This window comes from Terrapene carolina, unplaced genomic scaffold, assembly GCF_002925995.2.
Source record: "Terrapene carolina triunguis isolate 2854851 unplaced genomic scaffold, T_m_triunguis-2.0 Scaffold238, whole genome shotgun sequence".
NCBI lineage: Eukaryota > Metazoa > Chordata > Testudines > Emydidae > Terrapene > Terrapene triunguis.
In genome coordinates, this window is record NW_020664589.1 from 9078796 (window position 1) to 9095039 (window position 16244).

Consider the following 16244-nt stretch of genomic DNA (forward strand, 5'->3'; position numbering starts at 1 on the left):
TCAATTCAGGCTTATTACCTGTGCTCTTATGCTCTGTGTGGACCAGCACTATAGGTGGACATGTTACCCTTAGCTAGAGTGCTATAGGAAAAAAAACCACACAAGTTTTAAATCATCACACTGCTGAATAAGTATGTGTCTGCTCTAAAGAAGCTGTGCTTAAAGCCTAAATTTATTTTAGAACTTTCAATACTGAAATGGGGCAAATGAATTAGACACACTGACTGCTCACCACATATTTTCTAACTGCTCAATACCCGCAGATTTTGCTAACATTTTTCATTACAATTTTAGTAAAGGGAAACATCTGTTTCCTCTCTCAAAAAGTACAATCCATCTTCCAAGCTGCCACATGCCTTTGAAATTTCATGTTTATCAACACTATACTCTCTTCCAGAATAAGAGCAGCACAGAGAACCATCCTTGCAAAGAAAAAAATTCTAATAGCATTGTTTTTTAATTATTCCAGTTTTTTAAAGTCAAAAACTGTGAAACACACACAAAATGAACCTAAAGCGTGTTACAGAGTAACAAAGTAAATGACACTTTTTGAATACAAAGTTTTTTATAGTTCACAAAAATAAGTTTGCCTCCATTGTGAATTTTGTAGCAAAATGTACATTGTACATGGATATTCTCATTAAAATATCAGTTATTCATGACAATGACTACAACTGACAGTTCCCAGAGAATGACTTCAGCACAAACACCCCAATATGACCACGTATGATCTGCCTATAACAGTAACTTTTCCCCACCTTTTCCCTTGTGCATTAATTGAAGTAAAAATAAAATAAAATAAAATAAAAGCCTCATTAGTATCTTGGACAGAGACTTCCTTTTTAATGGCCAAATGCATAGTGCTGCTTTACTACTCAGTAAGAAGACTTCACTAAAGGAGGGAATGTGTATATTAATGTTCAGAAAGGGAATCAACTAATGAACCATCAGCATTCTTCAGAGCTCATCTGAAGGCCTGTTCTGTCCATAAGTCCCATTCGCTTTCCTTCTTGCAAGACCAGGGACTGGGTCATGCTACTACTGCCTGCAAGTGTCATGAAAAGCCTCAAGCGTTCGGAAATCTCTCCACGTAGGTGGAAGGCCATCCTGCAAAAACTTTCCACAGCGCTGGCATGGAGCCTGGAACAGCTTTATGTAACTTCTTAACCAGGTCTAAAAAGAAAAGCATAGAGAGAAATTAAACAAACTGGATATGGATGCTCCCCAATGTTATCATTCCTGTCAAACAAAATGATACTGAGGATCGAGAACGTACCTTGGCTTGGGCCCAGCAAGATATACAGTGATTTTATAGAAATGGAAGCATGCAGAAAACCACAAGGTCACAAGACAGCTGATTTTCATTTTGCTGGAGTCCCTACTCTCTCTCATTAAGCAACTTGGTAAACAGAAATTCATGCTGGGAGAAGAAGTTATTTGTAGCTAAAGGATCACCATGGACAACCAATGCTCCTCACATTCCAACTGACATAGGATTATGCTCGATCATTCTCTGATACTTGTGCCCTGGTAAACTGGATATTGGTTTCTTTCTTTTTGTTATTCCTCTACCACACCTCTGCTGCAGTCACAGTGCAGAAACCTGAACTCTTAATAGATGAAGATACAGTATATGACTTTCACATCAGGTTCACTAATTTTCTTTCTAATGTAGTTTGAAGATAGTACTTATTGGTCATAAAAATACTATAAAATCTTATATTTGATGACGCTGCTACAAAAGAAAAAATGTTGTCAAGTGATAAACAACAAATAACAGCTTAAAACATTCCCAAGTAAAGGTTTTCTCTCTTAACCGGGTTGTCATAGATAAGAATGAGCATTACATAACTCAATTCCAAACTCAAGGAGATATGCAACTAAAAAACTCAAGACAAGCAGCATCACAGTGTGAAGGATGCACATGAATCTTGTCATTTAAAGTCCTACTGAATTACATCAATAAGAGAAAATTGTTCTCTGAAGAAGAGGTCAAGTGAATTTATTGAAACAAATCCTTGCATCTTCATCAGAGCCTTCTCTATAGCAGCAGAATCTAAAGCAGTCAATAACTTTCCTCAAAAAGAACTAGATCATCTCTGGGTTTGGCAGTAACTGTAGGGACATGGGCAACAGAATACTATAGGTAAGCTGCTGCTATTTACTTCAGCTCTGTTGGACTTAGCTTGCACCACAGAAAATAAAATTTTCTGAACCATAATATAGAACTAAGTAAATGAAGTTAAATTGTACACTTAAACACCTTTTGAAAGAAAAATAATGTACTTCATTTCATCCTGACAAATGGACTGAACACCTGACATGTAAAAGGACCAACACATTGATACTTATGATGAGCTTGTGTTTTTGCTTTGTTGAAGTTTTCAGTAGTGTTTTATCAAATCAATATGACAGGTCCACGCATAGGCAAATGTGCTACCGGTTCTTGAAACATTAATTTTCAGGTATATCCTGCAACATGGATTGGACCAGTAAGGCCTACTTCTGCCATTTTGTAGCTGAAGACTCTTATTGTAAGATGCTCCCTAATAGAAAAGTGTTTTACACAAGTATTTTAGCTTGGTGGCCATTTTATAAATTAACTAAATAAATGCAACAGGTAAAGGAGGTCAACGGTTTTGAAATCAGACTTCTAACAACTGGAACATGAAAGAGCAATTTACAACTTCCCACATGGGAATCTAAGTTTTCTCCAGGAGTGGTGGAGACTGATGGGAGACAAAGCAAACCGGATCCTGATTTTTAAAAATGCCCATGTCTCTATCACTTATTCTGGACAGTTATAAAAAAGTTGAAATAAATTATATGAGCAGTGAAAAAGTGTTTCTTCGACAGTAGGTGGGGTAGATTGAGCCCTAGCTGTTTTCCACTGCCAAACTATATCCTGTCAGAAAGAGTACTGAATAAGGAACCATTGTTCTTACTCACCAGACAGCAGTATAGTTTATACAGAAATCTGTTTTTACAAACAAAATTATAAATATATTCAAAGTTTATACGTGGTGAATTGAAATCTGTATATTGAGACATAGATTGGTTTAAATAAATTAGTATCAGAGGGGTAGCCGTGTTAGTCTGGAATAAATAAATACCTAAATAAATTAGGTAATTCTTAATAAATAGTACTACTTAATATTTCAGAATAAATCATTCTTTCTGGTAAAACTGGGGGACAGGTCTGTGTGTGTGTGTGCGTGTGCGCATGCGCACAAATGCGCACTTGTCCCCTCTTGATTCCGAGAGCCAGTCTGTGCCAGCCGTGGCAAGAATTATGCCAGAGTTGTGTGGTCCCTGAGGAACCAGGTATGAGCTGAAGACTGATGTAGCCAAGTGGAGTGCCAGCCAGCCCCCTACCAACATGTCCTCTCCCATCTCTCAATGTGCACTCCATGCCAGAAGGTACGGTTGATAAAGACATGGCTCTGCTGCTTTTACGCCAGTTAGGAGTTCTCCTCAAATGGGAATTCTCAGCTGGCCAATGACAGCCAGAATCCAGCTCTTTTACATTGCTGGAGTCCAAAGGGGACAGATCATAACTGAGAATTTGGCCTCATTTGCATGTCAGTTTCAGAGCTGACCCCAGACCAGCTTCACAGATAAGATTTAGCAAGCAAACATTGAGAGCTATAATGAGTTATACAGTTGCATATACAGGAATCTTCGAATACCATCCATCCCAGTGTACTAAGAACGGCACTATTTACTTTAAAGAGTATTAATTACTAATAACATTGGCTACCTTCTTCAGTTGTGAGTTGAGGAATTTAGTAAATAATTATTTTTAACCACTTTAAATATGGGAAATTACTCTGTGTAACAAACTGCCTGGTATCACTCACTCTCACCAGGCTAAAGTCCAGCTGGAAGAATTTCTTTTAAAATAAGCTTACCATGAAGGATCTGACCACCACATCTGGCATCTGGGGCAGCTGGTAATGCAATAAAGCAGTGGTTGCATGATCTGTCACCTGTACCACAGACAGAAGGGAAAGACCTCCTTATTAATTCATTGTTTCAGACAAAGATGTGTTACTTTAAATAGAAACAGCATAATATCCCAAAGGGAAGATGTGAAGAAAGAATTACATGACACCCAAGATATTCAGAGAGCAACACAAAGATGTTTATGTGGCTTTCTCAAACACAGTCCCATTCTTTAGCTCTCTACACAAGAGAATTCATTAAGACACAAATGTAATTAGTGTTTTCATACACAAACACTAAAAACTAAAAGCACCTTTAAAATGCAATAGCATAGTAATAGCTAATAATATAGGGAGGAAACATGGTTTAAGTCGTTAAAGAAGGGGTCTGTAAGCCAGGAGAAATAGGTTCTATTCCCAATTCTGCTAATGACTCACTGAATGACACTGGGCAAGTCACTTAATTTTTCTATGCCTCAGTTTACTGACCCACCTTTGTAAGGCACTTTGAGATCCTTAGGTGGAAAGCACTATAGAGGTTTTCTATATAACTTATGATAGGCAGAAATCTCAAGAAAAGAATAGTGTAATATTCAAAACAAGAGCTACATCAAGGAATTTGCTTAACTTGTATTTTAGCCTTCTACAGTGAAGAAGAGTAGAATAATACCCTCTTGGCTGTGGCTCTACAAAGGAAACCCAGTGTGCACTACAGAGTCATTAACAAGCTGAACCACTAGCAAACAGCTTCAGAGGAAAATCCTAAGTGTTCTCTTCTTTATAGGCCTACATTTCCTTTTTGCCATTTTTCCTAAGTTTTATGTTCCCTTAAGTCATGTTGATTTACTCTATGGAGGAAAAGATCCACAGTGATGAAGCAGAGAACTAATTTTATTCATACACAAACAATTCTCCCTTTTCTGGATGAGGAAAATTATTTTCAAGTTTCAATTCCAATACCAAATGTAAATTGTCTAGGTAGACAATCTTGTGGGAAAGACCTCTTAAAAGTCAAGCTATTTTATACTATTTTAAAAAATGATTCCACTCTTCCCCACAAAGATTTCATATTTGACAGCATTATTTATCTGTATAGTACCACATTTTCATGGAAAAATGGATACCCTCTTCTAACAGAAAAGGAAAGAAAAGATCATTCTTAAAGTCCCATTTAAGGTTTACATCAAACCGATACAGATTTAGCACGCTTCTTGGTCTCCTCTGTAACCAAGACTCTACAAATATGTTCATGGTCTACTTACCAATTTACATGGGGAGAAGGTTTCTGATAGCAGGGTTTTTTTAATCTACCAGACAAAGTCATGACAAGAGCCAATGGCTGCAAGTTGAAGCGAGATATTCAGACTGAAAATAAGATGCAATTTTTGTTTGACAGTGCTGGTACTTAACCATTGGAACAATTTACCATGGCTGTGGTAGACACTCCATCACTGAAGTCTTTACATCAAGACTGAGGGGCTTTCTAAAAGATATGCTGTAGCTCAACCATCAGTTATGGGCTTGATGCAGGAATTATTGGTGGAATTCTCCTGCTTATGTTATACAAGAAGTCAAACTGATCCCTCTCGACCTTAAAAATCTAAGATTATGATCTTATAGTGCTTACTAGCATCACCCTGGATATATCATTGTCCAGTGGTTAGTTGTGTTCTTGTAGTTTTTTCAAGAAAGAGACAAGCTCCTCTCCAATTCACACAGTACAGTTGGTTGCCTCAAACTCCCTATACTGATAGTTGGACCAATGTAGCCTATTTTTCATCAAGCCCCACTTTAAAGCATATTTAACTGAATTTAAACTAATACCATGAAAAATACTAATTTCTTTGGGCCAGATTCTGCCATCAATTATTCATGTAGACGAATACATTATTCTGAAAATAGCCTCATTGATTAAAACGGTACTACTTATGGAGTAAATTGCTGCTGACTGTGAATAAGATTATCTTTAGGGCAGGGACTATATTTTCCCACGAGTGTGTACTGTGCAGAACACAATGAGGTCCTGACCCTAACTGGGGTCTTTGGGAGCTACCACAATATAATGATAATTAGCAATAAAATAGTTAATTATTAATAACAAACAATAGTAATTTACAGCTTCCTAACTTAAACCAGTCAGTCATTTCTTTAATTACATCTCATGGATTATGTTAACCTCTTCACACTTCAAATCCTACTAGCTATTTTTTTTTTAAAGATAGCACTTAGATTTATAGAACAGTACCAGACTTTAAAAAAAAAACAGGCAGTTCTAAAGATATTTATGAGTAACAGTTCCCCTTCTACTGATATTTCTACCTCTAATGAACAGTGTTTTCCCCCCGAAAAACAAAGCTGTTTTCTCTCAGCATTGAAGATGTGGGAAAAAGTTGCTTGAAGAGAAATATTGCCATTAACAAATTCAAATTCACTGGCTACTTTGGCATAGCTGCACATATGCTGTTCCTATTGTGATGTAAAGCTAATGAGATTCCACAGGGAGATAAAAGCCATCCCAGCACTGCTGGAACACTAATAATGTTTTCTGAACAAAAAGGAGGCGATTCATACCATAAGCAAGTGCTGATAAAGAAAAAAGATGCTTCTAAAAAGATCAAAGTGGGTGTCAAATTTTGGGAAGAGGAAAGGGGGAATAACACCCCACAAAAGTAGCAACAAACATTGTGATGCTGAACAGAGCAAAGAAAAGAGATGCAAAAATGTCAAATTGTCTAGTGGGTGGGGGACCAAACAAAACAGAGATGAAAAGACAAAGCGCAAACTGTCCAAGATTAAAAAAAATTAAAAAGGAAGGTAAGAGATCAATACAGAAGGCTTTACTAATGGAAATATCATTTCATGCCAAACCAAAGTAAATTGCACATGCACCAGCTCATTTTGGGGATATTTTTTCTTCCATTCAAGTTGGAGTTGCAAGATAATTTATTTTGGGTGTTGAACGACTTTTTGTATATACAGGACTTGTTTTATTAACTTCCCTTTTACAGTTATCACTTCTCTACACTATCTTACAACATTTCTGTTCCCCTCACCTGTCCCCTTTTTTCCTGATTAGGTTGTCCTCTAGCTAGTACACAAACTGATTAGACAACTACTACTCTGAGTTGCAGAAAAACCTCTTCCCCTCTTCCAAGAAATTTTGCAAAAAAGCTTCAATTGTCACAATTCATCTTCTGGAAAATACCTGTGAGTTTTTCCAAATAAAATGCAAGATACACTATTGAAGTTAAAGACAAGTTTTGCTAAATGAAATATTTATCATTTAACCAGACACATTCACATTTTACAGCAGAGCCTCAAAGCAAAAAAAAAGACTCCAGTTGCAATAAAAATTGACTGGTAGAAACATGCTCTTGGGTCCTGTCTTCTGAATGAACTTACATTTCTACTGGACTGGATGAGCAGATTTTGGTTTATCAAAATACCATTGTGTTTAAATTTGAATAGAATCACTTTCCCTCTTGTTAGCAGTTATTTAGATTGATTTCTGGCACCAAACTTAACATTTTTTTGTTCATTTCTGTTATAAAACTGCTTATAAATGTAAACTGCTTGAATGCATTATCTTTCTTCCAGTCTAGAGAGATGCCTGCATTCTGAGTTCAAACCGCAGATCACCAGGCTTCCGTTGGGTCAAACCTAATCTTTAACATGACTTTATGGGAAAGAAATTTTCAATACTTTTTCTCTAAGAGTAACAATTAGGTCCCAGTGAGTAGAGTAGAGTAGTCTGGGTATTTGTTCACTCTGAGAAACTACATGCTGAGCCCACATTGCTGCTCAGCAGTAGAGTGAAAAGGCAGGTACGCCTTAGTTCCTTATCGCATCTGACGGCTCAGCTTGTTTGCTTGGTAACGTTATAAATAGCTCATGAGATCAACACACAGTGATAGCAACAAACAAAAGCCTTGCTGTTTGTCTGAACCAACCCATCCTCAGCCTTTCTCCAAAATTTCTTATCCACTCAATGGTACTATAAAAGGCAGTAGTATATTATTATTCCTGGAGGTTTCACTTTTCAGAAGTGGACAGCAGGGCCGGCTCCAGGGTTTTGGCCGCCCCAAGCAGCCAAACAAAACAAACCAACCAAAAAAAAAAAAGCCGCAATCGCGATCTGTGGCGGCAATTCGGCGGGAGGTCCTTCGCTCCAAGCAGGAGTGAGGGACCGTTCGCCGAATTGCCGCCAAACAGCTGGACGTGCCGCCCCTCTCCGAAGTGGCCGCCCCAAGCACCTGCTTGGTAAGCTGGTGCCGGGAGCCGGCCCTGGTGGACAGTATCCAGGAATGACAAAATATCAGAATTTCTAGTGTTGCAGATTCATTTAAAAAGTACAGTCTTGTTTATGGGTGGGTCAGGGTAAATGAGTGCTTCCAAAATTGTGACAAAAACCACAAAGGTCGGGGTGTTACTTTGCACTATTATGAAGGGGACCTATTAAATAGTCTGGTTTCTTACTATTGAGGCTGACAGGGGCTTAAAGAACTAATAACATAGGACGTTAGAATATAGGAATTGCTATACTGGTTTATACCAGTTGTTCCTCTGTTCTAGCATCCGGTCTCAGAGTGGCCAGTAACAGAGGTTTCAAAGGTGCATGTAAAATCCCTGTAGTGGATAGAATTTTTTAATCTAGAGGTTGCCTTATGACCTCAAACATAAGGGCTGACATCCCAATCTAATGTATCTGTGAATGTTCTCAAGATACATATAAGTGCCTATTGTTTTAAAATCCTACTAAGCTCTTGTCTTCCATGTGATACAGTAGCAATGAGTTCCATAGGTTTATTATGCCCTGCGTAAAAAAAATTCTTTTATCAGTTTTTAATGTGCTGCCTTTCAATATAATTTAATGCCCCTTTGCTCTTATTGAAAAGAGTAAAGAAGAATACTTGGAGATGAATGAGAGGCAAACAGCTCCTATCTTCTCAATTTCCCTTTCAGGAAAAAGCCTGAGAATCCCATAAAATAGGGGAGCAAAAGCACTTTGGTGAGGTCACAAAACACAGCAAAGAAGAAATAATGTATTCATACATAAGCTTTAGGGCTATCAAATGATTTTTAAAAATCATGATTAATTGTGAGATTAAAAAACAATCGTGATTAATCACAGTTTTAATCGCACTGTTAAACGAGAATACTATTTATTTAAATATTTTGGATGTTTTCTACATTTTCAAATATATTGATTTCAATTACAACACAATACAAAAATTGTACAGTGCTCACTTTATATTATTTTTTATTACAAATATTTGCACTGTAAAATAGAAACAAAAGAAATAGTATTTTGCAATTCACCTCATACAAGTACTGTAATTCAATCTCCTTATCGTGAAAGTGAAACTTACAAATGTAGAATTCATTATTGTATTTTATATAACTGCACTCAAAACCAAAACAATGTAAAACTTTAGAGCCTATAAGTCCATTCAGTCCTACTTCTTGTTCAGCCAATTGCTCAGACAAACAAGTTTGTTTACATTTGCAGGAGATACCGCTTCCCGCTTCTTATTTACAATGGTATGTCTACACTGGAAACTTCAAAGCGCTGCCGCGGGAACTCTCCTGCAGCAGCGCTTTGAAGTGTGAGTGTGGTCGCGCCTGAGCGCTGGGAGAGAGCTCTCCCAGCGTTCCTGGTAATCCACCTCCACGAGGGGATTAGCTCCAAGCACTGGGAGCATGGCTCCCAGTGCTCGGAGCCTGTCTACACTAGCGCTTTAATGTGCTCAGACTTGCTGCGCTCAGGGGGGTGATTTTTCACCCCCCTGAGCCAGCAAGTTAGAGCGCTATAAAATGTAAGTGTAGACAAGCCCAATGTCACCTGAAAGTGAGAAGAGGCATTCGCATGACTCTGTTGTAGCCGGCGTCGCAAGATATTTACGTGCCAGATGTGCTAAACATTCACATGTCTCTTCATGTTTCAACCACCATTCCAGAGGACATGCTTCCAGGCTGATGACAGCTTCTGCTCGATAATGATGCAAAGCAGTGTGGACCGACCCATGTTCACTTTCATCATCTGAGTCAGATGCCACCAGCAGAAGGTTGATTTTCTTTTTTGGTGGTTCAGGTGCTGTAGTTTCTGCATCGGAGTGTTGCTCTTTGAAGACTTATGAAAGCATGCTCCACATCTCATCCCTCTGAGATTTTGGAAGCCACTTCAGATTCTTAAACCTTGGGTCGAATGCAGTTGCCATCTTTAGAAATCTCACATTGGTACCTTCTTTGTGTTTTATCAAATCTGCAGTGAAAGTGTTCTTAAATCGAACAACATATGCTGGGTCATCATCCGAGACTGCCATAACACGAAATATATGGAAGAATGTGGGTAAAGCTACGGTGCAGGAGACATACAATGCTCCCCCAAGGAGTTCAGTCACAAATGTAATTAATTAATTATTTTTTTAACGAGCATCATCAGCATGGAAGGATGTCCTCTAAAATGGTGGCCGAAGAATGAAGGGGCATACAAATGTTTAGCGTATCTGGCACATACATACCTTGCAACACTGGCTACAAAAGTGTTTTGTTTTTGAGTGCAGTTATGTAACAACAACAAAAACCTACATTTGAAAGTTGCACTTTCACGATAAAGAGATTGCACTACAGTACTTGTATGAGGTAAATTGCAAAATACTATTTCTTTTGTTTATCTTTTTTACAGTGCAAATATTTGCTATCAAAAATAATATAAAGTGAGCACTGTACACATTGTATTCTGTGTTGTAATTGAAATCAATATATTTGAAAATGCAGAAAAACATCCAAAATATTTATAATAAATTTAAATTGGTATTCTATTATTGTTTAACAGGGTGATTAAAACTGCAATTAATCATGATTAATTTTTTTAAATCGAGTTAATTTGTTTTGAGTTAATTGCTTGAGTTAACTGCGATTAATTGACAGCCCTAATAAGCTTGTATTCTTAGCAACTCAGGTTTTGACAGAGCTCACATGCATATGTTCCATAAGAAATACGCCTGGAAATATTGAGCTTGGAGGAGAGAAAGACCACTTCATCATGGAACCACAGAGCCTTGAGGCTCAGAGAAATCCAGGAAAGAATGAGAGATGGTGTGTAGGCAGCTCTCAATAAGAAAAACCTAACAAATGACTGATGTTTCTTAAGTAACTGCTTCCTCAATACAGTATGGAAGGATACAGGAGTTTTCCTGAGGGTAGGGTTTGGTGGCTGTGTCCAAAACCTCTGAAAACCAGAAATATTTAATCTGCTTGGTTTTCTTATTTGGACTTGATCAGACATTTAATCATTGTTTAACCAGCTACTTAAATACAACCAAGTACTGATCATGCAAGTAAGCAATCAGCCAGGTGACCCTCGAACAGTCCATCTCCTCTCTTTGAGCAGGCATCATCAGTAGTCCAGTATTCAGCTCATGCATGCATTCATCCCACACATTGTTTTATTCAGATATTATTGACAAGAATACATCTTCATACATTACAACACTTGTGTGTCCTTGTAACGGTGACAATTGTGCCCTGAACTTCATTAGTTTGGGACTGCAAACCTCTTAGACAAAGACCCGGATGCACAGCAAGAAATGCAAATAGCATCAGGCACTGTCAATGATGTACTACTGTTTCTCCTCCCTGAAAGAAACTAGCATTTGAAAATTTGTAGAAATAGAACCCCGAACACTAGGATATATATGACTACTCAAAGCATTCTGTTTGTGGAAGGCATGTTTTATTTCATATGTTCAGTTCTCCTGTGGTTGCATCTTGCTTGTCTTGTTCTTGCAGGATTTTGTACACTGTAATTTTTAGACTGTGATCATTTCCTTACATTACAAACAGCTTGTTGAATAAAAGATAGAAGCATGATTCGCCTCATAAAACATGTACATATGCATTCAGGTCTACACGCTCTATTTTATCATCCATAATGTCCTCCTACCTCTAGATATTTTAAAGATCATGACTAACTACACAAAGGAAAAAGCTAAGCAACTGTTTAACAATTAGCCAGAAAATACTGGAACTAGCTTGTTTGCTGGTTTCGCCAACTATCTTTTAAATCTCTTGAAAGCTTGGGTTCAAATGTAGGTAGGATCTCAAAGAAGAAATCTAAAGGATTGTTTAGTCACAGCTGTACATGTGAAACCATCATACAACCAACTTGCAGTCTGACTACTGTGAATCTCTGTTTAGGGGTAATCCACTATTAGGCTACCAGGTGTGCTGTAGGTCAAGACTGAATTGGCAGGAATACATGTGAGTTTACGTGGTGCCTATGGATCACATAGCTAATTGGGGGGTGGGGGAGAGGGGAAGAGAAGGAATAAATTACATTAGACAGAGAAACTATATCTTGTTACTGAAGGGCTCAACTAATAGTTAAGGGTAGAAGTTAGCCACTGGTAGAGCGTTTCATTCACTACACTACAACAGAAACAACTATACCAGGGGTGGCCAACCTGTGACTCTGGAGCCACGTGCGGCTCTTCAGAAGTTAATAGGCGGCTCCTTGTATAGGCACCAACTCCGGGGCTGGAGCTACAGGCGCCAACTTTCCAATGTGCCAGGGGTGCTCACTGCTCAACCCCTGGCTCTGCCACAGGCCCTACCCCCACTCCACCCTTTCCCACCCCCTCCCCATAGCCTGCTATGCCCTCGCTCCTCCCACTCCCGCTCCAAGCCTCCTGCACACCACAAAACAGCTGATTGGGAGGTGCGGGGAGACGCTGATCGGTGGGGCTGCCAGTGGGCGGGAGGCACTGGGAGCAGAGGGGGGGAGCTGATGGGGGGCTGCTGACATATTACTGTGGCTCTTTGGCAATGTACATTGGTAAATTCTGGCTCCTTCTCAGGCTGGCCACCCCTGAACTATACTGTCCTTTTTTCTTCTACTTTCCCTCTGAATGAGAAGCTATGAAGCTTGCTCCAGTCACTACAATATTTTCCTTCAGTTCAGCTACTTGGCATTCCACACCCCTCACCTCTATTTTTCAGATTTCACAGCAAAATTTAAACACAGTAAATATTTCTAAATTTCTTGTCTTATTCCTCCTCTTAGGTTACTGAATGAAGACATGTGAGGTATTAAAATAGGGAGGTTAAATATCAAAACAGTCGCCGCACCTGCCGAGTTTAAATGTCAGAAAAATATGGAAACACATAAACCTTTTCTTTATTGTTTGTGGTTTTGCCCTTTCAAATATTCCCCCCTTATTTTTAAGTTCCATTCTCTGAGACTAACCCTGCTGGTAGATTCGGTGGCTATGAAAGCTTATTCACCCCAGGATGAAGTTCAAGAAGTCTCCAGGGAACCTTAGTAAATAACTGTACATTTTAGCAGTAATGGGCCCACTGGGAGTTCTCCCCCTTGGTATTATACACACATGGGTATCCTGTCTAATAAGGAGGAGAGAAAAGGCTTGCTGACACAGCCAACGGTTGCAAACAAAAGTCAGGACAAATTTAGCTTCATTTGACAGGGTTGGATAAAGGATCACAGGTCTTTGGTCCTTAACCTAGAAAGTCATGCTGCAGTCCTGTGAGAATTTGACAGGGTTTGCAGCTTCCATGAGCAGATATCTTGTGAGCTCCAGATGTTGTTATATTGTCATTGAAGAGAGTTTGGGAACTACGTCCAGCTTTTTAAAAATAAATGTCCTTTGCCCTTCAAAGGAATGATGGATTCTGCGGTGTTAAAGGAAACAGACACAGTGAAAGGGCTTCCCAGCCTCCTTGGTGGAAGTCATTGTTGCTCTTCTGAGAAGGTGAAAACAGAGCTATTTCCACAAAGGATCAACACTGATTGCACAGAGAGAAAGATTTCATAGACATACAGATATGTTGTGACATGGGTAAACAGGTAGAGAGAAATTCGAAAAAATGGTGGGAAAATATTTATTCTGGAGACTTAGGAGTGCCACCGTAAAATCGTTTCTCCAACACTACTTTATCTGGTACCCTTTAGCTCATGCTGCTATATCATTATTTCAATGTACACCTCTACCCCAATATAACGCGACCCGATATAACACGAATTCTGATATAACGCGGTAAAGCAGTGCTCTAGGGGGGCGGGGCTGCGCACTCCGGCGGATCAAAGCAAGTTCGATATAACACAGTTTCACCTATAACGCGGTAAGATTTTTTGGCTCCCGAAGACAGCGTTATATCGAGGTAGAGGTGTATTAAAAAGAATCTGATGGGAGCATAACTTCAACGGAGAATAAAAAAGCAAAATCACAATAAGAGCTGATTATGCAGAATCACAGCATTTTCCACCAGCTGTTTAGAAATGTTGACTATATTTTTCATAGGTCCTAGTTTTAACTTATTTCCCTATTAGTGCACAGTTATAGGCTCTGCTACTGCTTCTCAGGAACAAATAATATCTTGCATGTCTATAATGCTTTTCATCCAAGGAACTCAAACAACGCAACCAAGATTCAGAGCTCCTGTGAGGTAGGAAAGTATAATCCCTATTTTAAACATAGGGAAACTGGTCCACAGAGAGGTTAAGTGATTACTCAAGGTAGCGCAGTGAGTTAGTGACAAAGCTGGGAACAGAACTCAAAAACCCCTGCGTAACAGACCCTTGCTCAAGCCATTAGACAACACTTCCTCCCTCCAGCAACCATGTGCTTCTTATTTTAAACTAATCAGTTTTATATTATTTGATTAGTTTTCCTGGATAGGAATGATAAATAGTAATTTAATGTTCAGATAATTTAATTCTATTTCAATTATGAATGAAAAGTTGTAGATTATTTGCAATGAAAAATGAACATAAGAACAGCCATACTGCATCAGACCAATGGTCCATCTAGCTGAGCATCCTCTCTTCCGATAGTGCCCAATGCCAGATGCCTCAGAGGGAATGAGCAGAACAAGCAATCAGTGAGTGATCCATCCCTGTTATCCACTCCCAGCTTCTGGCAGTCAGAGACTAGGGACATCCAGAGCATGGGGTTGCATCCCTGACCATCTTGGCTAATAGCCATTGATGGACCTGTCCTCCAGGAACTTATCTAATTCTTTCTTGAATCCAGTTATATTTTTGGCCTTACAACAAGTTCCACAGGTTAACTGTGTGTTGTGTGAAGAAGCACTTCCTTTTGTATGTTTTAAACCTGCTTCCTATTAATGTAATTGGGTGACCCATGATTCTTGTGTTATGTGAAGCAGTAAATAACACTTCCTTATTCACTTTCTCCACACCATTCATGATTTTATAGACCTCCAACATATCCCTCCTTAGTTGTCTCTTTTCCAAGCTGAAAAATCCCAGTATTTAAGCTCTCCTCATAGGGAAACTGTTCCATACCCTTAATCATTTTTGTTGCCTTTCTCTGTACCCTTTCCAATTCTAATATATCTTTTTTGAGACGGGGAGACCAGAACTGCAAGCAGTATTAAAGGTGTGGATTTATATGTCAATTTTGGTGGGTTTGTGTATATGATGTGCACTTGTGCTTTGAGAGCTGGGCAGAGAGACCAATAACTTATTTCCTATACAGCCACTAGATAGATATGAGATGGTTAAAGTTTCTTTTCACTACTGATATGTATTCAAACCAGCACTTTACATATTTTATTGAATTTAATTAACTTAATATTTTAAAAGAAAATTTAGTGAGTTAAATGTGCTGCAATGACAGTGCTAGAGAACAAAGACTTCCCATTACCCACTGGAGAGGGGTTTGTGGGCAAAGGAAGTACAGGCTTCTCCCATACTTTCTCACCAAACTATCTCACTTCTGACCTGACGGGCCACCACCTAGTACATGCTTAAACTTCTGGATTGAACTGAGACTGCCAAACTTATTTTTTATGGTCATTTTGCACCTAGATACTACTCTGATTATTGCCCTATAAATATCTTAGTTAGAAGTTAGGTAAAATTATAGGGCCAACTAGCATCCAGTGTGATGGTGGCTATTATGTGGATTCTTGACAAGTAGGAACTGTACTGAGACCAACTTGCTTTACTAACTATTATGCAGCCACTGGAGACATACACTGTAAAAGAATTCCTCATCTTTTTACCAATTATATTTACAGTTTAGAATGGGTAGCTGATACTTCTACCCACTTGTCAAACTGATTGCACTAAGGTGAGAACTATTACTAAGTATGTTGGTTGGTCCCTTTTAAAAATATATTCTAAACTAAAACATCTAAGGAATGCCTATTATGATGATTTGCAATACATTTATGCCCACCATGTGGTAGGCACTGTACAAACATATAGGAAGATGCAGCCTCTCTCTCATGAGATCATAATGTAAAACACATATG

General features: G+C 38.7%; 1 protein-coding gene across 2 annotated transcripts in view; it reads right to left on the reverse strand.

Annotated features, from left to right (window-relative positions):
* Positions 1–504: 504 nt before the first annotated feature.
* MED27 (mediator complex subunit 27) overlaps positions 505–16244 on the reverse strand; it is a 166941-nt gene continuing 151201 nt past the window's right edge. For both annotated transcript variants that reach the window (XM_024192912.2, XM_024192911.2), the window contains 2 exons: positions 3912–3989; positions 505–1173 (listed from right to left, as the gene is read on the reverse strand). In XM_024192912.2, coding sequence (XP_024048680.1) covers positions 1039–1173; positions 3912–3989 — 213 coding nt within the window. In that variant the 3' untranslated portion in view covers positions 505–1038. The remainder of the gene's footprint in view (positions 1174–3911; positions 3990–16244) is intronic.